The sequence below is a fragment of the Elephas maximus genome, chromosome 6, assembly GCF_024166365.1.
Source record: "Elephas maximus indicus isolate mEleMax1 chromosome 6, mEleMax1 primary haplotype, whole genome shotgun sequence".
In the NCBI taxonomy this organism is placed as follows: Eukaryota; Metazoa; Chordata; class Mammalia; order Proboscidea; family Elephantidae; genus Elephas; species Elephas maximus.
In genome coordinates, this window is record NC_064824.1 from 70035809 (window position 1) to 70061588 (window position 25780).

The 25780-nt window shown below is 38.6% G+C and overlaps 1 protein-coding gene and 1 pseudogene across 3 annotated transcripts in view; one reads left to right on the forward strand and one right to left on the reverse strand.

Annotated features, from left to right (window-relative positions):
• Positions 1 to 25780, reverse strand: part of SLC25A12 (solute carrier family 25 member 12) — a 96625-nt gene that overhangs the window by 65806 nt on the left and 5039 nt on the right. For 2 of the 3 annotated variants that reach the window (XM_049887432.1, XM_049887431.1), the window contains exon 3: positions 9516 to 9658. In XM_049887432.1, coding sequence (XP_049743389.1) covers positions 9516 to 9658 — 143 coding nt within the window. Of the gene's footprint in view, positions 1 to 9515; positions 9659 to 24506; positions 24581 to 25780 lie in introns of all 3 variants that reach the window. The other variant, XM_049887433.1, reaches the window with a different exon arrangement.
• LOC126077884 (acidic leucine-rich nuclear phosphoprotein 32 family member A-like) lies at positions 185 to 869 on the forward strand (annotated as a pseudogene).

A 25780-nucleotide genomic window follows, 5' to 3' on the forward strand; every position in this document is an offset into this window, starting at 1 on the left:
GATTACAGCCGAGACAACCCTATAAGGCAGTTTTAATCTGCCACATGGGGTCACTATGACTCAAAAATTGACTTGCGGGGGGGGGGGGCGCCGTGAGTGTGGGCCAAGAGCAGGCACTCGATGGGGGGTCATGCAAACGACTCGGATCCAATCCGAAGGAAGGACAAGTTGTTGCACTGGGGAAATGCCCTCTGTGGCTGGGCTCTCCAGGAAGGTGAAAGGGCCTGTCCTGGACAACTTCCGGTCGGTGGAAGGCCAAATCGAAGGCCTCACAGATGAATCTGAAGAACTAGAGCTCTTAAGTATAATCAATGCAGGCTTCACCTCTGTGGCAAACTTACCGAAGTTAGATAAACATAAGAAGCTTGAACTAAGCAATAACAGAATCTCAGGGGGCCTGGAAGTATTGGCAGAAAAGTGACTGAACCTCACACATCTAAATTTAAGTGGCAACAAAATTAAAGGCCTCAGTACAATAGAGCCACTGAAAAGTTAGAAAACCTCAAGAGCTTAGACCTGTTCAATCGTAAACTAACCAACCTGAACGACTACAGAGAAAACGTGCTCAGGCTCCTCCCACAACTCACGTATCTCGATGGCTTAAGACCTGACGGCCAGGAGGCCCCTGACTCGGATGCCTAGGGCGACGTGGAGGGCCTGGATGAGTAGGAGGAAGAATACGATGAAGATGCTCAGATAGTAGAAGAGGAGGAGGTGGAAAGTGAAGAGGAAGACGTGAGCAGAGAGGAGGAGGATGAAGGTTATAATGACCAGGAAGTAGATGACGAGGAGGAAGATGATCTGGTGAAGAAGACAGGCGTCAAAAGCAAAAACAAGAACCTGAAGATGAGGGAGAAGACGATGACTAAATAGAAGAACCCATTTTGAAAAATTCCTATTGTGATTTGACAGTTTTTACCCATACCTCCTCCCCCTAATCCTGCCCCCCTCCTGAAAATTATTTTTTTCTGATTGTCATGTTGCTGTGGGAAGGAGAGGGGAAAAGTGTGCTGGCCGGGGCAGGAGAGAGGGAGCCAGTGGAATGAGATATTTTTACTTACAAAAGAAAAATATGGTTTTGGAATCCCTGGGTGGTGCAAATGCTTAACAAGCTCGGCAGCTAACCCTAAGGTTGGCGTCAACCCAGAGGCACCTCAGAGGTGGCTTGGCAATCTACTGCCCAAAAATCAGACATGAACAATTCAGAAAAGGGTAGTGAGAATGGTTGTACAATCGAAGAATGTAATCAATATCACTGAATAGTGCATGTCAAAACTGTTGAGTTGGTGTATGTTTTGCTGTGTATATTCTCAACAACAGCAGCAAAATCAATTTTTTTTTTAAATCAGTCATTGAAACCCCTATGGAGCACAGGTCTACTCTGACACACATGGGGGGCATCACTGAGTCAGAGGCGACTGGACAGCAATTGGGTAACATGTAGTTTTAAATGCTCAACAAAAACTAAAGAACATCAATGGTATATGGTCTTGTCTATAAAAAAAAAAAATGTATAACACAAACATAACAGTGACCTGGGGGAGGAGTTAAAGAAGACCCTCACTTTCTACATTATATATTTCTGAAATATTTAAATTTTCTATAACGAAGAATTATCTGCATTGTTTCTTCTGATTATCAAAGTAATTCTATAAATTAAAAAAAAATAGCTAGGCTGGTTATGGGTAAAATACCATAACAGCTTGGGTTTTTAAAAAAAGTCTCAGAAATTGAATATCAAAAATGCAACTACCCTGAAAATACAGAATAACCAAAACCAAACCCACTGTCGTCGAGTCGATTCTGACTCATAGCAACCCTATACGTCAGAGTAGAACTGCCCTAAAGAGTTTCCAAGGATTCGAACTGCTAGCCCCTTGGTTAGCAGTTGTAGCACTTAACCACTATACCACCAGGGTTTCCAATATACAGAATAAGTAGTTTTAAAACATATTCCATGCTCGGTAGTAAAACTCTCTGTATTTTTGAAAAGAGGCCAAAGACTTTTTCCTTAACTAGCAACCATCATAAACTGCTGGCTGCCAGATTGAACCTGGCCCACAGATACGTTTTCTTTGGCATAAAAAGTATTATGATTTTTTAAAAGTTGTCATTAGCTGCCAACATTAGGAAATGAGATGATTTCACATACATGTCCAGTTTTCTGGTTTCTCTTAATAAATTACAAACTTGAGTAATACTAGGTTTCTAGTCCCAAGTAGCATTAGCCACCTAGAGCCAACAGAAACTGTTTCCTTCAGACAGACCTGTGGATTTGAGACTCTTGTCACACAGGTTTCCAACTAAGTCACCATTTATTTATATTTAAAATGTAAAGTCTATGAACTTTACTAAATATCTACGTTTGGTCTATCGGCATATTCAAAAAAGGAAATCATACATTCATGCAACTTTAAGAGCTAGAACAACCCTTAGAAAGTCCAAAGATGTCAAGTAATCTAAAAAAAATTCAGCAAAGCAGTGGGGCTAGTCAAAAACTCCCAGCTCTCATCTTGATTCAGTGTTTTCCCATTATTGTATACCTCCATGCCTCCCCATATGTAAAGTTATCCCAAGAATGCTATAACTAAAAGAATTATAGTTGAAAATAGGGTATCTATTTTTTTTTTTATAATAAGTAGACAATTATTATAAGAAAGTATTAGGGCAAATACTCAGCTATCACATAAGAGTTACCTTCGTTACATGGGATAATTTAATTTAAAAAAGAAAAGGCCAATTAAGAAAGTGCACCAAAAAAGTCAGTAACTTGATTAATTAGTAGGTAAGAACTGCTTTAGGTGAAGGGAAGGACAATACTCAATACATGGAAGGTCAGCTCAACTGGACTGGACCAAAAGCAAAGAAGTTTCCGGGATAAAATGAATGCTTCAAAGGTCAGCGGAGCAAGGGCGGGGGTTTGGGGACCATGGTTTAAGGGGACTTCTAAGTCAATTGGCAAAATAATTCTATTATGAAAACATTCTGCGTCCCACTTTGAAATGTGGCGTCTGGGGTCTTAAATGCTAATAAGCGGCCATCTAAGATGCATCAATTGGTCTCAACCCACCTGGATCAAAGGAGAATGAAGAACACCAAGGACACAAGGTAATTACTAGCCCAAGAGACAGAAAGGGCCACATGAACCAGAGACTACATCATCCTGAGACCAGAAGAACTAGATGGTGCCCAGCTACAACCGATGACTGCCCTGACAGGGAGCGCAACAGAGAACCCCTGAGGGAGCAGGAGAACAGTGGGATGCAGAGCCCAAATTCTCATAAAAAGACCATACTTAATGGTCTGACTGAGACTAGAGGAATCCCGGCAGTCATGGTCCCCAAACCTTCTGCTGGCCCAGGACAGGAACCATTCCCGAAGACAACTCATCAGACATGAAAGGGACTGGACAGTGGGTAGGTGAGAGACGCTGATGAAGAGTGAGCTAATTATATCAAGTGGTCACTTGAGACTGTGTTGGCATCTCCTGTCTGGAGGGGGGATGGGAGGATAGAGAGAGTTGGAAGCTGGCAAAATTGTCACGAAAGGAGAGACTGGAACGGCTAACTCATTAGGGGGAGAGCAAGTGGGAGTACGGAGTAAGGTGTATATAAACTTATACGTGACAGTCTGACTTGATTTGTAAACGTTCACTTGAAGCTCAATAAAAGTTAATTTAAAAAAAAAAAAAAGTCAGTAACTTAAAAACAAGTCAACTGAGGTTACCCAGGTGGGCTCACCTGTCAAAACAGCAAACATAACCTTTAAGATATATGTTTTCCATTGTGTGAAAATTTTACGCCTAAAAAAACTGGAAACAAATATTGAACTCTAGTTAATAATATGCACGCTGCAATATCCAAAGAGAGATGTATCAATGGCTGCATTTTACTTTGAAGTGCAATAAAACAAGATGGCCTGATAGAAGGATGGAGGGAGAGATATGTGAAAAGCAAAGACACATGTTAATGGTAGAATCTATGTGGTAGGTATATGGCTGTTCACTGTAAAATTCTTTCAACTTGCTTATGTTTGAAAATTTTCCTAACAAAATGTTGGGATAAAATGGGAGGGGGGAAATAGACCACTTGACAATCTCTCTGATATGCTCCTTATCTATTTTTATGCCCATAGATATTATATCACATTATCAATGTAACAATATTTGTCAGAAAGTAAAGAAAGAGACTGCTGTTAACATAAAGCAAACATGTTCCAGAACAATTTTTAAAGCTCTTTTTCCCTTTATCCTGTCGTGGATTCCCCCTCAGTAAGAGGACCCAATCAAGTCTTTAGTGTAACAAATGCAACCCACAAGCCACTAACTGTGGAGTAAAGAAGCCATTGCTTAGTTCATACCTTAGTAGTTTCCTTTTTCTAAAAAATGAGGATAAGGAAAGAATTTTACCTTCTACCACATATTACCCTGCTGTTTAACTTTTCACAAAGAACATGTAATATAATTTTAAAATATGTACTCTTGAGTTTTTTTCTTACAAAGTCCCTTTTAAATTTAATGAATGGGAGCTAATAAAATTCCAAAATATTAATGTTACTTTTGCAATTTTTAAAACCCAGGATTTTCGCACAAAAGGTTCTTCTACATGCATATAGAATACTAAAGAAAAACATTTGTGAAAAAGTAAACGAGAGGAAAATACAGTTTTCCACATTATAGAAAGGGAATAGAGCTTCCAGATGAATTCTAACTAAAGCTAAATATAGAAACTATGGTTTTAGAAGTTACAGTTTCAAACAAGCAACTGTCTAAATATTTTAGAATCAGATCACAAAGTAACAGTCCCTTAATGCATAAGATCATTTTGCTTTTCATTATATAACCAGAACTTCAAAGTTTAAGCCACAACTCTACAAATAATACTTTGTTAATGGCTTTTACTTTTAGACAGCCCATCATGCTATTTATAGCATACAATCCTGCTTTTTCATGGCCCTTCACAGCAAGCACTTGTATCACAACACTCCTACTTATTTTACTATCTATAGGAAGAAAGAGGGTGTCAGGAGGCAAAGGGACAGTTTATATGCTTGACAACATGCGGTGGGGAGCACAAAAGGGAATAGTATTTCTACTCCTAAACCAGGTTCTCCCATACACTTAACCAAATCACTTAAAGTTGTCTATACTTACTTTGCTAATTCAGACCTGGTCTTTGGTAATTAAAAGAAATATTATGTGGTACTGTTTCAAGTTACATACCTATAGTACTCATCATCAAAAACTACAATAGAACCAAGGAATCCATCTTGGAGTTGGGGGAAAAAAAACTGCCAACTGAGCTATTCTAATCTTCCTTAAATGAGGGAGGCTGACCATTTGCAATAAGTTAAACATGATCAAAGCCTTTGATGGTGTTGAATTAAAATTATAAAAAGAACCTTTAACAACAATATTTAACATTTTTCAAGTCATAGAACTTTTTCTAAACCTGATGATTCTAGCCTGGGATATCTCCTCAGAAAAATGTACATACAGACCCACTCACTTTGCATCACACATCAGCAAGTTCAGGAACCTCTGAAGACCATTCAGGACAGGGGATTAAGAATCTTTATGTTTCTGGAGGAATCCCGAAGGCATTATACTGAGTGAAATTAGCCAGTTGCAAAAGGACAAATATTGTATGAGAACGCTATTATAAGAACTCAAGAAGTAGTTTAAACACAGAAGTAAATATTCTTTGATGGTTACAAGGGTGGGGAGGGAAGGAGGAAAGGGGTACTCACTAATTAGGTAGTAGACAAGAACTATTTTAGGTGAAGGGAAAGATAACACACAATACAGGAGAGGTCAGCACAACTGGACTAAACCAAAAACAAAGAAGTTTCCCAAATAAACCAAACACTTTGAAGGCCACAGTAGCAGGGGTGGGAGTCTGGGGACCATGCTTTCAGGGGACATCTAGGTCAACTGGCATAATAAAATCTATAAAGAAAACATTCTGCATCCCATTTGGTGATGGGACTAGCAAGCGGCCATCTAAGATGCATCAATTGGTCTCAACCCACCTGAAACAAAGGAAAATGAAGAACACCAAAGACACAGGGTAATTATGAGCCCAAGAGGCAGAAAGGGCCACATAAATCAGAGGCTACATCAGCCTGAGACCAGAAGAACTAGATGGTGTCCAGCTACAACTGATGACTGCCCTGACAGGGACCACAACAGAGAATCCCTCATGGAGCAGATGAGCAGTGAGATGCAGACCTCAAAATTCCCATAAAAAGACCAGACTAATGGTCTGACTGAGACTAGAAGGACTCCGGAGGTCATGGTCCCCAGACCTTCTGTTATCCCAAGACTGGAACCATTCCCAAAGCCAACTCTTCAGACAAGGATTGGACTGAACTGTAAGACAGAAAATGATACTGGTGAGGAGTGAGCTTCTTGGCTCAAGTAGACACATGAGACTAGGTTGGCATGTCCTGCCTGGAGGGGAGATGAGACGGCAGAGGGGGACAGAGGCTGGCTGAAATTGACACAGGGAATACAGGGTGGAGAGAAGGGCGTGCTGTCTCACTGAGGGAAGAGCAACCAGGAGTACATAGCAAGGCGTATGTAAGTTTTTGTATGAGAGACTGACTTGATTTGTAACCTTTCACTTAAAGCACAATAAAAAAAAAAAGAATCCCTATGTTTCAAAAAGAAAGACCAGACTTGCTGGCCTGACAGAGACTGGAGAAACCCTGAGAGTATAGCTCCTGAGCACACTTTCAGCTCAGTAATGAAGCCACTCCTGAGGTTCACCCTTCAGCCAAAGATTGGACAGGCCCATAAAACAAAAAGAGAATAAAGGGGCACAAAAGCCCAGAGGCAAGAACTAGAGGGCAGGAGGGGACAGGAAAGCTGGTAATAGGGAACCAAAGGCTGAGAAGGGAGAGTGTTGACATGTTGTGGGGTTGTTAACCAATGTCATAAAACAATATGTGTACTGTTTAACGAGAAAACAGTTTGCTTTGTAAACCTTCATCTAAAGTACAATTAAAAAAAGAATCCCTGTTTCTAGAAAATTCCACTTTCCTTTGCTTTTAAAAATAATTTGTTTCATAAACTTACTTATAATTTTTATGACCTAGCCCTATGAATCAGATTTCCTACTCAATCCCAAATTAAATCACTCTAAAGAGAAAGAAAAAAAAAAAAATGAAGGTCTAAGAAGTTTTAAAATCTGAAGCAGAAAAGATTTACCTTTTGAAAAGTAAAACAGGTTTTTTGTTTTTTTGTGTGAGTAAATACTATTAACATTACTGGATTATTTACTAGCCAAAACCCATTTTTGACCTATTTTACTCCGGCAACTTAAACCTTGACCACATGAAAATGTCCCACTTTAACAATGCCACTCAGCCTGGAAGAACCACATGCAGCTTCAGAGAAGACGCACTATTCAGATGGAACTAGAACAGTTGGTCACGAAAGGAAGCATCTGAAAGGAAATATTCTGAAAGTGGGTCTCAGACCAAATTAATAATAACAAATAATTTAAGTTTCTAAGAGAATTACATATATGTTTTACCTTTAAAAATTCTGAAGAAAGAATTCTGATTAAATATAATTAATTTTCATATGCCTTACTATATAATCACTATTGACAGACCCAATGACTGAATGGTCCAGAATGACTTCTCAACTGATTTGATTTTTTAGAGATTAGATATAAAATGCACACTAGTCACCTAATATCAGTCATTTAGAAATTACATAAAATCTTTCATACAACAAACATTTGTTGAGCACATAGTAAATTTAATGCACTGTGCTAGGTTCAGTAGGAAAAATAAAAGCAAATATAGTACTAACCCTGGACTCAAAGAACTTAGATGCCAACATTTCTACTTTAATTACTACAACAGGCTCCTGGATTTCACTGCATTCAAGTCCTGTCCCACTCCTACCTATCATTTTTCTAAAATATGATCATATTTGTTGTTAATAGAAATAACTTTTTAAAAATAATTTTTATTGTGCTTTAAGTGAAAGTTTACAAATCAAGTCAGTCTCTCACACAAAAACCCATATACACTTGCTACACACTCCCAATTACTCTCCCCCTAATGAGACAGCCTGCTCTCTCCCTCCACTCTCTCTTTTCGTGTCCTTTTCGCCAGCTTCTAACCCCCTCCACCCTCTCGTCTCCCCTCCAGGCAGGAGATGCCAACATAGCCTCAAGTGTCCACCTGAATAGAAATAACTTTTAATGACTCCTCATTGCTTAGTTCTTCAAAGTTTTTCACATATGCACCTCTACAGGTAGAAGAGAAAGAATCTGAGCCTCTGGAAGCCCAAGGATATAGCTTGAAATCTGACAGCAAGTCAAAATTTCCTTTAAAATTCATGCAAATTTTTTAGGTTCTCCATAACACATCCATATTTGATTTTAATATAAAAATATCAGTGTGCTTTCCCCACTCAAATTGAGTAAACTGACACTCTAGTAAGCACACCTTGTTATTTTTGTGACTTCACACGCCCATCCACTGCCAGGCTAAAAATACCTTCAATACGGAGAGTCACGAGCCTACAGGATACAGTCAAAGCCTAGCACACAAGGTCCCCAGCTCCACTCCAGCCACATCTCCCACAGCAGCAAACCAACACCACAGCCACAGCAAAGTACCTGCAACATAATCTCCCCACTGCCACTTCCCCAACACACATGCACACACACACACAGATGCATAAGCACCTCTTAGTATTTCATGACACTGTTGGGTCCCTTCCTGGAATTCTCCTCCCACTTATCCAATCACCTTCATATTCCTATTCATCTTGCCAGATTTCACTCAAACTTCAACTCTTCTATGATGCTGTCCTGATCACCCAAAACAGGCTGAACCATGCTCTCCTCTGTACAATGCCATTATGGCACCTTATCCCAGAAATATTGTTTGTTTGTTTTTTCTTTGTATACTCATCCCCTTTCCTCACTTGGCTATGAGCTTCTTAAGGGCAGGAACTCCATTTTATTTATGTTTGTACTTTCAAGGACCAACAGCGCCTGGCAAAGGGTGATTGTTCAATAAATGTTTGCAATAAATACAGACAGATATATTAATAAATGACATCCCCCAACCTCTTCCCTGATTTCTCTTCAGAGCACCTGTGACCTCCTAACATGCTACATGATTTAGTTTTATTTTGTTCATTGTCTTTGCGTAGTTTATTCACTGATGTAATTCTAGCACCTAAAACAGTGCCTGAAACATAGCAGGCACTCTGTATTTGTTGAGTGAAATACTTAGTTATCTGCAACCTGTTCTGCTTAGGTTATTTAATACAAAATGTGACTTTTCCCATGTAATTATAAAAACAGAAAAAGAAGAAATGCCAATATCCTTGATAATGGCAGTAAATAACACCATTTTTATAAACTTCTAAAAAATACGTAGTTTAATATTAAAATTCTAGACAATCCTAGTTAAGCTTATGGTTTTTCTCTGTTTTCAATAAGATATTCAGGAAATATTTTCAGAAAACGCATAAAGGTCCTTACCCATCCTTGGTTTGATCAGCTACTCCCGCCAAGAGTTGCACAATCATTGGATTGCTATTCGGATCATTATACAGTCCAAGATAGCGCTGAACAAAGTCTTCCGGGGTCATGTAATGCTCTCCACCGACCTCAGTACTGGCATACTAAAAAAATAAATAAGTAATGCATACTTAAAATTATTCATCATCATTTTGTAGCTGACAAATATTTTGTGAAAGGTAAACTGAAGGCCAGAATCAAAATCAAAATGAGAATAATAAATGCAGAATTCTTATCTGGTAGTGAAAAAACAAATACATTACATGTTACATCATGGATGAACCTTGAAAACATTAAGTAAAAGAAGCCAGACACAAAAGGCCACATATTGTATAATTCTCTTTACCTGAAATGCCCAGAATAGGTAAACCCATACAAACAGAAAGTAGATTAGTGGCTGCCAAGGGCTGAGAGAAAGGGAGGATGAGGAATAGCTATTTGTGGGTACTAAGTTTCTGTTGGGATGATAAAAATGTTCTGGAATTAAGACAGCGGTGATGGTTGCATAACACTGCAAACATATTTTTAAAAAAACACTGAATTGTACACTTCAAAATGATTAAAATGGTGAGTTTTATGTTATGTGAATTTTATCTCAATTAAAAAAAACATACTGGTAAGATAGGAGAAAGACTTAAAAAGGTGAAAGGGCAGCCAAGATGGCTAGGATCCGAAAGCGAGAAGATAACATCTGTAGACTCCCGGAGGCTTCCTGCTTAGAAGAGTAGGGAAAAAACAAAACTGAACTAAACAAAAAACATAACCTGCCAAACCTTAAAAGTGAAATGAATGAGAAATCCTTAACAAATAAGACCTTCCATCACAGATATTTGTTCCAAGTTCCAGTAGCTGAAAAAATATTAAAATAATCCACATTTTAGGTCAATAATTTTTAATAAAATAATAATACTTGCCTATCAAAAAAAAACACTCATTATTCTAAGGGTTTTATGTATTATGGCATGACCAGACATGAACAATCAAAATCCCTCCATTTTTGATTGCAGCTAATCGGTTTAACTATTTAGTCAATTATCAAAGCAGTAAAATCAAAAACCTTCCCAGAACTAAATACAAGGGCCCCCCAAGTGCCAGCACAATAAATTAAAAAAAAAAAAAAAAACAGGGTCCATCATCGTAAAATTTCAGAACAAAGAGAAAATTCTGAACGCTTCAGAGAGATAAAAAACAGGTCACGTATACAGAATCATGAATCATGGGCTTTGTGCTCTCCTTAACAGCAACATAAAAAGCTTAAAGGTAATGGACTACAGCCTTGAAAATTCTGAGAGAAATTATTTCCAACTTGGAATTCTAAACCGAACCAAACTTGTAATCAAAGGTAATAATAAGTTAAAAGTACTTTCAGATATCTATCTTCTCAAAACTTTTTTCTCCCTTCATGTGTCCTTTCTCTGGAAGCTACAGGAGAATTTGTTCTATGAAAAATAGAGAGTGAATCAACTAAGAGAAAGATGCAGGATCCAGGAGACAGGTGATCCAACCCAGAAAAGTGGCCAAGAGAAATACCAGGATAACTGTGCAGCCGGCCTCTAGAGTACCTGGGCCTGATTGGGGCAGAACGAACAGCTCCAGGAAGGACAGCCACTGGGGAAAACAGGATGTCAGTCTATCCAAGGCATTAGACTATACGGAAAATAACAATGTCTTTGCTCAAATGTCACCTTCTCAATGAGACCTACCCTTATCAGTCTATTTAGTATGACAACGCATGCCTGTCTTCGTGTTCCCAATTCCCCTTATTCTGCTTTTTCTTTTTTCCTTAGCATCTATCACCTTCTAATGTACTATATATTTTACTTATTTATAATGTATATTGTCTATCTCTCAACTACAGTGTAAGTGTCTCAAGGCAAGGAATCTTAGTCTGGTTTGTTCATTGATGTATCCTAAGCACTAAGAACAATGTCTGGCACCAAGTAGGTACTCAGTAAATATTTGTTAAATGAATGAGTTAGTAATGGGTGTGTTGTTGATGTTAGTTGCCATCAACTCTATTCTGACTCATGGTGCCCCCATGTGTGTAGAGTAGAACTGCTACACAGGGTTTTCAAGGCTGTGGCCTTTTGGAAGGAGATCGCCAGGCCTGTCTTCCAAGGTGCCTCTGGATGGATTTAAACCACCAAACTTTCACCTAGCAGTTGAGCACTTAACTACTTGCACTGCCCAGGGACTCACAATGAAGCAAAGGAAAAATCAGATAATTTTTAACTTGATGGACAAATACGTGTTGTACAAAAAATAGAAAATATTATAATACACTTACTTAGCTCAAAATAAACAGGATTTAGAGTCATAATTATGTAAGTGTCAAATATTAATTTAACAAAAATTATAACTATATTGAGAGGAACGGAGGGAGAAAAAGGGGAGAAGTCATATAAGGAAGCTAAGCCCTCAACCGATGATGTTGTTGTTAGGGGCCATTGAGTCGATTCTGACTCACAGCGACACCCATGTGACAGAGTAAAACTGCCTCATTGGGTTTTCTCGGCTGTAATCTTTACGGGAGTAAATTGTCAGGTCTTTCTCCCTCAAAGCGGCTGGGTGGGTTCAGTAGAAAGTCAATAACGTCTAGAAATAGCAGTATAAACACATGGAGGGAAATACTAAAATAAATAGCTAAAAGAGTTGCAAGTAGTTGCTTCTGGGAAGCAAGTCTGGGATAGGAAGGACCAAAGCAAAGGACTGTTGGTTTGCTTTTTTTGTTAATAATTTAAAATGTCCTTATTTATAAATCTGACCAAAACCAAGCCATTCGCTTTTTCAACAAGGAGAGAATTAAATCAGAAATGTTTCCTTTGTCCTCTTCTGAGAAATACCACAGGGTCTATCACAGCAATGCTGTATCAGTCTGCATAAGACGCAGCCCAAGGTAGATACACCTACACACCCACACACGCACACACATTTCGGTGGCTGGTGCTACCAAAAGCGTCTAACAAACATCACCCCAAAACAAAGTCATGCTCTCTCTACGTAACTCTCTACAAAAGCCATTTCTACAGGAGTCCTGGGTTTAAATCCTACCTCTAACTTGCTATGAGTCCTTAGACAAGTCCCTTCTCCTCCCAGGCCTCTGGATATTTCACACATCCATAAGATGAACACTAAATAATCTCTGATATCTCAAAACAAAGGTTATGCCAACATAGGATGAAGAAAAAACAGATTGCATAATGATCTCGATACTACCAGCAAGTGGATTCTACTGTCAATTCCTATCAACAGCTTCTATGCTCCCTCATTCTTCAGTGTAAGTATGACATAATCTGACATGTTTTACCAAGATCTCAAAGCCACCAGAATTAAGAACAAACAGGCGTGTGGAAAGGCACAATGTCAGGGAGACTACTGCAATTGGAAAGAGGGGTCAATGCAAAGATATCTAAAAGTAGAATTTAAGGAGATCGATAGATCAACCACTGAGTAGAATATGAGTGCCACACAACGGTATGAGAAATATACTACGGAAACCAAAAAGGACTGATTGATTCTAAGAACAGATGAAGTGGGGTTGCAGGGAGAGAGAAGGAAATAATGTTCAGGCTGGGCCTTGAAAGTAAAAGCCAATTTCCACTGCAACTGAGGAGAAAGGGTTAAAAAAACATTAATGCAAATAACTGCAAAATTAAGAAAACACTTTTTTTTTCCCCCTTTGGGGGGAAGGGTCAGTTGAAGAGAGAACTGGTAACAAGGAGAGGGTACATAAAGTTATATAGTAGGCGACAGACAGTAGAAGTATGAAATAGAAGGCAGTACAAGGTGAAGCTGAAAAGGCAATTTGAGACCAGATGATGAAAGGCTTTAAGAGCTAAAATGAATAAGCTGAACTTTATTCCATGGCCTTGGGATGCCATTTAAAATCTTAGGGGAAAGGAGAGACATGATCTGATCTGTGGTATCCCTGGTGGCAATGTGAAAGATAAGCTGGAGAAGAGAGGAGCTGACTGGGGGCAGGGAGACCATGTAGTAGCTGATACACAGACCCAAGTGAAAGGGGTCAAGACTTGAACCAAGGCACTGGGTGTGGAAATGAAAAGCAATGGGTGGGTACTTTACCCCACTGCTCATGGCTTCCATGTTTATTTATTATTTTAATAGAATTCTTACACTCCAAGTTCAAAGGGTACAAAAGGATATACAATGAAAAGCCTCCCTCCTACCTCTATCCCCTAGTCACTCAATTCCCCATCCAAGAGGCAATCAATTCCTTGTACATATATCCTTCCAGATATGTCTTATGCATAAACAATACACACATATATCTGATTCTTATCTGTTTCTCTTTTTTACACAAAAAATAGCACCCTATTTATACTATTTGTTCTGTATATCTTGCCTTTTTTTCAAATTTAGTCCTTTTGAAAAGCAATTTAGCAATACATACACACACACACACACACACACGTATACGTACTCAAAAATCAATGCCCATGGAAGCAGCAGTCAAGAAATCAAACAACATATTGCATTGGGCTAATCTGTGGCAAAAGCCTCTTCAAAGTTCTGAAAAGCACTTTAGTCACTTTGACGACTAAGGTGCACCTGGCCCAAGCCATAGTCTTTTCAATCACCTCATATACATTCAAAAACAAAACAATGAAAAAAGAAGACAGAGTAAGAATTGATGCATTTGAATTATGGCATTGGCAAAGAATATTGAATACACCTAAACTGCCAGAAGAACAAACGAATCAGTCTTAGAAGAAATACAACAGAAATGTACTTAGAAACAAGAATAGCAAGACTCTGTCTTGCTTACTTTGGGCATATCATCAGGAAAGACCAATTGCTAGAAAAGGGCATCATGTTTGCTAAAGCAGAGGGTCACTGAAAACAAGGAAAACCACCAATGACAGAGTGACATACTAGCCTCAACAAAGATCATGCAGATGGTGCAGGACCAGGGAATGTTTTGTTTTGTTATACATAAGGAAACCCTGAGTTGGAGCCGACTCATATGTGCGTGCGCACGTGGGCGCGTGCGGGTGTCTGTGGCACAAATGGTTAAGCCCTGGACTACTAGCTGAAAGGTTGGTGGTTCAAACTCACCGAGAGGCACCATGGAAGACAGATCAGACAATCTGCTTCCAAAAGTCAGTCTTGAAAACCCTATGAAGCAGTTCTACTCTGACACACACAGGGTTACCGTGAGTCAGAACTGACACAACAACAACTAACAATATATACAGAGAGAGAAAGAGAACCATAAAAATGCTAACATCCTTTGCCAAGGAGTTCTGGGCCTAACTTCACTGAAAAATAAAAACTAAACACAAAATAGAAAATAAGAAAGTACTAGAAATGGGGTTATGGTGAACTCTGTTTCTTTTTTCACTACTGGTTACCTGTGTGTATATAAAATAATATATATGTATATATATGGCAGATGACAATTTTTCAAAAGAGGGAAGAGATATGAAAACAGAGTTAGTGTGTTAGTATTAACAAAATTCAGCAAGTAATTGTCCGTGCCCTTTTGCCATACAGCTGTCTATTCCCTAACACCTGAATGTGATTGCCAGGACTACCACCATTACATACACAGAACACACACACACACACACACACACACACACAATGAAAGTATACTGGACTTACCGAATGACCAGGATGTCACAACAAAACATTCTTAACTTTAAAAGTATCAGGAAATAGAGCAGCCTTAGCACAAACCACCAAGGGCACAGCAGCCAACAAGGAGAATAAATGGTTTTGTTAACACATACTGGAACAGGCTTTGCCAGTATCTGGGGTTATAAATGTTGCCAGAAAACCACTTCCCCTGAGGTATTTTGCTAGTGTTTTCCCTAGCTCTCCTAGTCTATTTTAACTTGATTTTAACTGAAAGAGTGTATCACTCAGAGGGAAAAAACATAAGTCTCATCCCCAAGGAGTCAATACTTGACTTTTACGGAAGGCAGTTAACTAATTAACTCATTAAATTAGAGACAATTACTTGGCAATGTCAGTGAGCCTGTTGCCTGAACAGACAGAAGAGGAGTTTAGAGCTAAAACTAGAATCTATCCACAGTCAGTCCAGATGCTAAAACATGCTAGGTACTATGCTAACAGAGAAAAGCAGGTACCTCAAAAAGTGTGATATATTTAAGCCAAAAGTATTTTTAATACTTTTAAAATACAATAAACTCACTTATTTTAAACAACTTAATTACTTTTAATGCATCTTATTTTAATCAACTGGATAATAATGCATTAAACACATAAAAAGTAAACATGCCCTAGGGTAACAGATACACAGGCAGAAATTAAGAAAATGCTAAGTGGCCTTCCTGATGCCTCTTCTTTCTGCTAATGAAAGTGATGGGTATTTACACTATTTAAAGCAATTTAAAACCAAGTTTTTGGTTTTCCAGGCTACCACCTATGCTAAATATTTAGTATATCAAGTAATACAATAGTTTCATAATATCATTTCCATTTTGTCTATCATTTCAAAGGATGAACTAAAGTGCCTTTGAATGAAATTAACCAAATATGATATTCAGACTCCAAATAACTTCAGAGTTAATCATTTGCCATTTCAAAGATGTCTCTTAAGCAGCTATAAATCCCTCTTGGGCAAGGAGTCAAGAACACATGAAAGACAGTGACAAGAAGTAGCTAACTGACAGTATCTGAGCAAAAACAGGTGGTCCATTTTCTTGATTAAACTTTTTACAAACCCAACTCAAATATTTGAATATAAAAGTGCATACAGTTTTGACATTTCCAGAAATATTTACATTTACATTGGGTATAGTTCACATGTGCTTGAAACAGCCTTGACATTCTAAAGTCTGAGAAATAAAATGGATCTTATGAGAGGTTAGAATCTTTACACATTTAGTCAAAATCATTGCCTACACATGAGACTATGTGGGCAGCTCCTGTGGGGAGGCGAGATGAGAAGGCAGGGGGGACAGGAGCTGGAGAAGAGGAGTGTGCTGTCATATTATAGGAAGAGCAACTAGGGTCACATAACAATGTGCGTATAAGTTTTTGTATGAAAAACTGACTTGATCTGTAAACTTTCACTTAAAGCACATTAAAAAAAAAAAAATCATTGCCTACAAAAGATGGCAGGGTTTCACATGCAGATATATGTAGTAATGACACTGAACTACCTCTAGCTCCATATGAGAACATCAAGTCATCTAGAATATCTAGAAATGTTCTGCCTATCAAGCCAACAGATCAGCATACCAAGGCTTCACTTGGCTGGAGTAAATTGGGTAGCAGTAACTCTTGCAATTTGCCAAACTTAACCTTAAGCGAAGGAGCCCTGGTGGCATAATCATTAAGCACTCGGCTGCTAACTGAAAGTCTGCAGGTTCAACCCACCAGAGGGAGATAAAGCCTGGCGATCTGCTCCCATGAAGATTACAGCCTAGGAAACCCTATGGGGCATTTCTGCTCTGTCATATAGAGTTGCTATGAGTCTGAATCAACTCAACAGCACACAACAATAACTTTAAGTGACGTTTAGAATGTATGCAATCTGCATCACAAGTTATCTATTTTAACTAGATCTTGCCAAGAGCTTATGTTCACTAACTCCAAATCTCCATCAAATAAGAAAGAAAAAAAGGTTAACTTAAAATTCAATGACACGAATGGGTTAGAAAAAATAGTCTAAATGATACAAGCTGCCTTTGTTTAAATGGTTTAAGTTCAGAAACAGATTCTTTGATTTTCATATTTCTAAAAGATCTTCCAGAGACTATCTATAAAGTAAAATTCTGATCTGCTATGAAGACAAGGCTGGTTTGTTTGTTTGTTTTCAATTATACAGTGCATCAGGGTCAAGGATTTTCAAGTATGCACAGCAAAACTTAGGTAATATACCTAGAAGTACCACTTTTTAAGTCAATCTGCTGAAATCAAATCTCTCCAGTTATTTTGCACTCATTTAAAAACTATGTGCTGGGCACCATGCCTGGAATTGGGAATACAGAGATCAGTAAGGCATAGTTTCTGCCCTCAAGTAGCTCATAGACAATGGCATGGTGGACACAGAAACCAGGCACAAAAAACTGGACTAATTAATGCCCATTAACTAGTTGGACATTCTTGGGCAAAACTTCTCTGAGTCTCTTCTCTTACGAGGGGTTACAGGAAAATTGCTGTCCTGTTATGAGGGGAAAAATGAGATCTAGAACACCAAAGCACTTGGAAACTGTACAGCACATGCATATTGAAATAGTTACTGTAAAATGCTTAGAAACACAGAAAAGCATAGGATCCCAGTTTTCCCTCTTGCTCGCTCAAGTTTTCAGCTTTTGCCCAAACATGAAGGAGTCATTGTTCTAACTCTTCATCTCTCTCCAAGGTTTCTTTGGCTTCACTAACCCTGGCCTTACCAGATCAGTCCTGACTGGCCTAAGCTGCTTCATCTCTGCTTATCCAGCAAGGGGCTGTAATATGAGTCAAAACAAACTGTTCCTCCATGACTTTGTTCCAACTGAGATGAACTGACATTTTCAGATCTTAACATCCTTTCAATTTCAACAACTCAAACGACAATGGCACAAAATGTAGTAACTGTAGATATCACACAGAGCATTTCCAATAGAGAAAAATGAATTACACGAACAATGGATGAGGATGCTATGTGCCAAAGCGAGGAGCTGAGCATATGAAGCTAATCCTCTTGCTGTCCTTCACTATTCCTGCTCTTACTTCTAATGGAAGCCAAATTTAGTCAGGAATGCCTGCCCTTTTGCTGCACAAATGCTCGGCATAGAGCAGAGACCTCAGCAGATCTGACACACGGGCCCTGTTACAACACTGCAATGTGGAATTCATCTTCCTGGCTTGGTTATAATGAAAGGATAGTCTATCACAAAGAACATTTTAACAAGAAAAAATGTTAAGTAATATGGCCACATTAATTTTTTAAAGCAGAGATTTTAATTAGTAATATAAAAGTTTTCTGATATTTTCTAAAATTAACTACATGTGCATTAGGGAAAGGCAGTTTTATATATCTAATTTTAATTAGCACTTTCAGTTGCATATTTCACATACATGATAAATAAAATTTTCTATTTGATTTTGCAAAAATAATTCTCTGGAAGCCTACCTTCCTAATTCAGGTTGTGTCCATGAAGTGTTATGTGCTTGCTTTTCTTTTTGGCTAATGTATGTATTTTTACTGTGTCCATTACAGCAGATCCCACTGTCAGCTCCTGAACACCAGGGAAGGCATGTCAAACCCTTGTTAATGACTGAAATCAACTGAAGCTACCATTATAAACTAGATCTGTCATAACAATTTTCCTCTCAAAATGGCTAAGAATCATGGAAATAAAATAGTGGCCCTGGAAAACCCAGTAACTGGAACTAGCATGCTTCCCAGGGCATTAAGTTGAATAATTAATTTGCACTGCTCTTAAAGTAAATACTTCAATTTCTTGGTCTAAGTAACCAAAGGAACATACAAGGAGCATATATATTTATAAGCCTGCACAAATCAGGTCTCTTTGACAATCAGGGTGCAGCTCCTAGGGAGACAGAATGCCTCTGTATTGCTAAGCTTTGATTGACCACCAATATCTTTTGCTATAAAGAAAGAAGGATCTTTATCCTGGTGGGGAGTGGAAAATATTAAAATATCTAAGAGACAGATCAACCAAATGCAATGTATAAAGCAATTCAAAAAAAAAAAATGACACAGTCAAGGAAAGTTCAACACTGAATGGAAATTGATACTAAAGAAAAATTCTTAGGTATGATAATGGCATTGTAGTTTGGTTGGTTGGTTGGTTTTTCAGAGTCCTTATCTTTTAGAGACTCATATTTATGAGTTGGAATCGACTCGACGGCACTGGGTTATCTTTTAGAGATGAAGTATTCACAGATGTAGTAATACGATGTCTGGGATTTGCTTCAAAATAATCCAGTGCAGCTGTGATACAGATGAAGCAAGATTAGCCATGGTAATTGGTAGAAGGTGGGTGACGGATATGTGGCAATTCATTATAATATTCTCTCAAGTTTTATATGTTTGAAATTTTCCAAAATGGAAGATTTTTTAAAAGGCTACAGAAAAAGAACAACATGGTTATTAAGGTAAAAAGGCAAGTTGTATTAAAATACATAAGGTAAGGTTCCTCTATGTATTATATGACCTTGAGCAAGTTACTAACCTTTCTGGACAAGTTTCCCTTTCTGTAAAATGGGAACAATAATAGTACCTACCTTATACAGTTGCTCTGAAGGTTAAATATGATGCTTTGTATAAAGCACTTAAAATAATACCCGATACGTAACGATGACTCAGTAAGCATTAGCTATTACTACTGCTTACGCTTTTAAAAACCACAAAACAGCTTATTTTCTAAGTAAATGCATGGGAAAATATCTGGAAAGAAACACAACCAAGAACAGTGGTTACCTTTTAGGAGTCAAATGAGGATTCAAACCCAGGTTAAACTGCAAAGCCTATGCAGGCTCCAACCACACCATGCTGTCTCCCAGATGAATAGGTGCTAATTGAGGCCCAGCTCAAGATGTTCTAAGAAAGAACCCTTATGGACAAGAGGAAATTAAATTGGAAGAATCAGTCCACTTAGGTGGCAGGGAAATACCGGGGTTTGGGGTAGAGTTCAGAAAGGACTTCTGGACTTTGACCTTATCTAGAATTTTCTAATATTTAACAACAACAACAAAAAATCTTCATGTATGAATGTGTAACAAGTGCCTCTAGGCTATGAGTTTTTTAATGTCAGGGATAGCTTATCCATCTACATACCCCCATACCTGGTTCTTAGTAGGTCAATCAATATCAATCTATGTGGAAGTGAACTGCTCAAAATAATAAACCATGGGATGAGAGGGGTAGAGAAGAGGAAAGAAGATGAGGAGAGGTATCTGAAGAAAGAATAAAGTGAGGTTATCACACATTTCCTTTTCAGAAATCTTCATTTTGGTTTCTGCTATTTTCTGTCCTTTTAGTTAAGGTGCCTTTGCATACAGCATGAAAGTAATGCTAGAACCACACCCAGCAAATTTAAGTGTTGATCTGGTGAAACTCTCTGAGACCCAGAATCTCTTTCCACCTCTGCCCTTCAGCTTCCCCGAGCCACCTCCAGGCTCCTAGGTTTCTCAATCGCTTTTATGATGTACATCCGTTGCTTTTTTCTGCCTAGCTTTCTTTCCTCCTTCATAGGCAACTACACCCTGATTTTCCTTTTAGGAACACCCTTTCACCACTCTCAGTTCATGCATGTGGGTCAAGTGGAGCTGACTTCACTCAACAGGTTGAGAGGTGAGCATGTGACTCAGGTCTGGCCAGTAAGAGAACTGCATCCCTCTGGTATACCGTGATTAATTGGGGGTGGGGGGAGGAATATGACCCAAGCTGGGCCAATCAGAGCATATGAACAATTGTTCTTAGATTTAAGTTAAAATTTGGGAAAACAGCCTCTTCTTTTGCCGAAAGTGTTATATTGATAGGACTTTAATCTGGGGCTGCCCCACATGGGAGAGCCTGTCTGAGAATGAAGGCAAAACTAAGAGACAAGAAGTGTGTGAACCCAAGTCATCAGTTAAGCACCTCTCTTCAGCCATGGGTAAAACCAGCACTCTGGGGCCCAGGCAAGTGTAACTGAATTTCTGTCACTTCAACTGAAATACTTTTGACTAACGAAGATTAGCAGTTCGAATCCACCAGGTGCTCCTTGGAAACCCTACGCGGCAGTCCTATAGGGTTGCTATGAGTCGGAATCAACACGATAGCAATGGGCTTGGTTTTGAACATACCTTCAAAATATGTGTTTCTTCTAGTTTTTGAAGGCCAATGTTGGTCACAGTAATGGTTTCAGTGGAAGATGTTTCAGAAATTTCAGCAGGACTAATAAAAAAGAGCTGGACAGAGTAGGGAGATGGTGTTTCAGAAGAAAAAAGTTACACACATAAGGAAGGAACTATAAGTCTCTCAGATCTGTCTTGGTATTTCAGAGCCTACAACAACTATTCTTTCTCCCCTAGTCTAGGCTAGTCCAGAAGGTTCAGAAGAAAACTCTACAAATATCTTCTCTCTTAGGTTCTCTCAGCTTTAGAACATGGTTATACCCCTTCTAGGATGGGGATCCTGGTTAAGCATTCAGCTACTACCTGAAAGAACCCAGCCAGAGGCTCACCTCTGGACCTGTTGAGTGGAGTCAGCTCCACCTGACACAGGCCTGGCGATCTGCTTCTAAAAGGTCACAGGCTTGAAAACCCTATGGAACAGTTCTACTCTGTACACATGGGGTTGCCATGAGCCAGAATTAACGCAACAGCAGCTAACAAGAACAACAAATACCGCTTCTTAGAACCTACAGACTTATGGGAAATTACTACTTATGGTGGTACTTCTGAATATGGGGGTTTGTGAAGATCACAGATATATGTTCCAAAAATGTAAGTAGTTAACTGATTAAATGTACATAATCATAAACACATATTAACATCCTAATCATTATCTGGGTCCAGCACAATCATCTGGGGAAGATAAGGGACTTAGCCTATTCAGGAAAGAAAGCATTTATCTCATCCTAGGAGAGAAGGAAGGAGACAAGAAATTAAACTTTATTCAGTTCTTCACGTGTCAAGCATAGTTTATGTTATTTCACTTAATCTCTATAATATCCCTATGTGGTTGTGCAGTTATCCTTTCTCGCACAGATGAGGAAACAGGCTCCAAAAGTAACATAAACACCTAAAATCACATAGCAAAAAGGGGTCAAATGAGACTTCAAACCCAGGTTAGGCTTCAAACTCCATATAGGTTTCAGCCACACCATCCTGTCTCCTGGATGAAAAGACATTAACTGAGGCCTAGCTCAAGATGTTCTAAGAATCCTGTGGACAAGAGGAAATTAAATTTGAAGAATCATAGTCTACTTAAAGCAGTTATTCATGAGAAAGCACAGAAATAGCTGAAAAATTGTTTAGCTAATAATATGATCTATTTAAAATATAAATTGAATCATTCCACTTCCAAGGTGAAAGATCTTCAATGGATTCCACACTGTTCTTAGGGGAAAAAAATCCAAGCTCTTCTCTATGGTCTACATAGCCCTTCTTATCTGACTCCTTCAACCTCATCTCTGACTGGCCATTTACCTCCTCCCTCACCAATGTTTCAGGCACACTGGTCTCCTTTCTGTTTCTCAGACTACCAAACCCTTCCGCACATCTAGACCTTTCCACATATGCGCCCTCTGCCTGGAATTCTCTCCACCACCACACCCTTACTCACCTATTAGTGAGTAATATCTAATATAACTTTCTCAGAGGCCTTCACTGACTACCCTCTCTAAAATGGCAAATGGCCTTTGTCATCATTCTATTTATTTTCTTATTGGACTTGTTATAATCTGTACTCTTTTTTTTTTTTCAAATTGTCTATTTTACCCCTAGAATGAGAGGTCCTAACCTCAGTGAACTCCATTTATCTTCGAAAAGCTATAACCTGCAACATGCCTGTCTTGGCACACAGTAGGCAATTAAAAATATATTGATTGGTGGTAGGACATAATATGGCACTCAACAACACTAATTTTCTTATCTTATTCTTCAATCCTTCTGATTGATTTAGGGACAAGGTCTCACTATGATGCTAATATGCCCTTAACTCCTAATCCTTTTTTTTTTTTTTTTTAATGAGAAGTCTATCTAGTTTATGGTAAACACTTTACAAAATAAAGATAAAGGTTCTCATCTTCAATTCTTACATTGTGAAAAACTGACTAAAACCCTTAAGCAATGTGGTTAAGAAAACTATAGATTCTCTTTTGTGTTTCCCATAATGGGTTTATTCAACTCAATTTATGCTTTTATCTTCAGGTTCTGAATTGCAAAGTTCTTAATTTTTTAATTATTCATATCCTCAAAGTTTAATACATATACACTGAGACTTTGTTTTTACTTTTCTCTTTCTCCAACTAACCATCTAGTATGTATCTTTCCATACTTTTCCCAATGCTCATTAAATCATACACAAATATATATACATACGACTACATATATGAAGTTACTTTGTTTCCCCAAACTAAAACCCAAACACAGTGCTGTCGAGTCAATTCCCCAAACTAGAACTGTGCTACATACACTTCTTTACATCTTCCTTTTCTCACTTAATAGTATGTTGGAAATTCCTCTAAATCAACAGGTGCAGCCCTAAGTCATTTTCAGTATCTCCATAATTTTCCATGGTACGGTTATTCCATAATTTTTCTACCACCTCCTTTGATAGTTTCCCTTTTTTTGAGGAATAACTGGCATTGCAATTAACCATCTTGTACATACATTCTTGAGTACTTTCATTTCTCTGGGATAAGTATCCCAACAGTAGGATTGTTTGTTCAAATGATAGTTTCTTTTTATTTTAAACCACCACCCGATTGCTTTCCAAACAGTCTTTGTTTCCACAAATAGTGTAAGCGAGCACCCCTTCTCCAACATACAATACACTGACAAATAAGCAACGGAAATTCTATCAACTAAAAAATTTAAATGAAAAAGATTCTAAAAGCTTATTAAGACAGTTTTTGACAAATCTACCTTGCCACAAAACACCAAAAAAAAAAAAACCCTGTTGCCATTGAGTCTATTCCTACTCATAGCAACCCTACAGGAGAGAGTAGAACTGTCCCATAGGGTTTACAAGGAGCGGATAGTAGATTCGAAGTGCTAACCTTTTGGTTAGCAGCCACACTCTTAACTGCTGCACCACCAGGGCTCCCCACAAAGCACAGGCCAGATTAACTCTTCATTTTGAAATTTGTCAGGCTTATAACGAATAGCATTTGACACTCCTGTTGTCCCAATCTCACCTCCCTCTTCGTTGGGTCAATGATAGTGAGTGGGTAAGAGGGGTAAAAGAAAAAGAAAAATCAAGAAATGACAGTTACAAAGGTAGTAATTGTGAAATCTTACCTTGACAACTGGTTGTAAAATTATAGCACAGTCTAACATATAAGAGCTCGTTTGTTGTGTTTCAATTTCAGGAACTTGAGGGGCAAAGGGAAAACAGAATCCTAGTGAATACCACTTTTTAAAAAAAAACCAATAGAAAATATAGCCCATCAAAATCTGAGAGGCAATGAAGAACATAAAAAAATAAATAAACCTATTTCCCTATACTCAAAATAACAATGCTTTACATTTTGTGTGTGTGTGCATGTGTGTGTGTGTGTGTGTGTGTGCTTTAGGTAAAGGTTTACAGGGCAAATTAGTTTCCCATTCAGTAGTTTATACACAAATTGTTCCACGACATTGGCTGCAATCCCCGCAACGTCAGCACTCTCCCCATTACCACCCTGAATCCCCCATTTCCATTAGTCAGGTTTTCTTGCCCATTCTGCCTTCTTTTGGAAACCCTGGTGGCGTAGTGGTTAAGAGTTTGGCTGCTAAACATAAGGTTGAAAGCTCAAATCTACCACGTGTTCTTTGGAAACCCTATGGGGCAGTTCTACTCTGTCCTATAGGGTCACTGTGACTCAGAATCAACTTGACAGCAACGGGTTTGACTTTTTGTTGTTGCTGTTTCCTGCCTTCTTATCTTTGCCTTTGGGCAGATATTGCCCTTTTGGTCACATACAGATGCTTGTTCTAAGAAGCACTTTCTTCATGTGTGTTACTGTTTATGCATACAAACCAAAAACCAAACCCAGTGCCATCAAGTCGATCCTGACTCATAGCGACCCTATAGGACAGAGTAGAACCGCCTCATAGAATTTCCAAGGAGCGCCTGGCGGATTCAAAATGCCTACTACCCTTTGGTTAGCAGCCGAAGCACTTAACCACTACACCACCAGGGTTTCCGTTTATGTATAGGCATGCCTATTATTTGAATGAAAAGTGATTTCCTGGAATGTCTTCAGTTCTAAGTCAGAAGGGTGTCTAAGGGCCACAGCCTTGGGGGTTGCTCTGGTCTCTCTCAGAACACTAAACGTGGCCTTTTTTATGAATTTGAATTTTGTTCTTCATTTTTTTTTTCTGTTCTAATCGAAACCTTCTACTGTGATCCCGGTCAGAGTGGTAGGTAATGGCAGCCAGGCATCATCTTGTTCTTCTGGTCTTGGGCTAGTGGAGGCTATAGTTCCTGTGGTTCATCAATCCTTTGGAGTAATTTTTTCCTTGAGTCTTTGGTTTTCTTCACTCTCCTTTGCTCCAGATGGAAAGAGACCAATAGTTGTATCTTACATGGC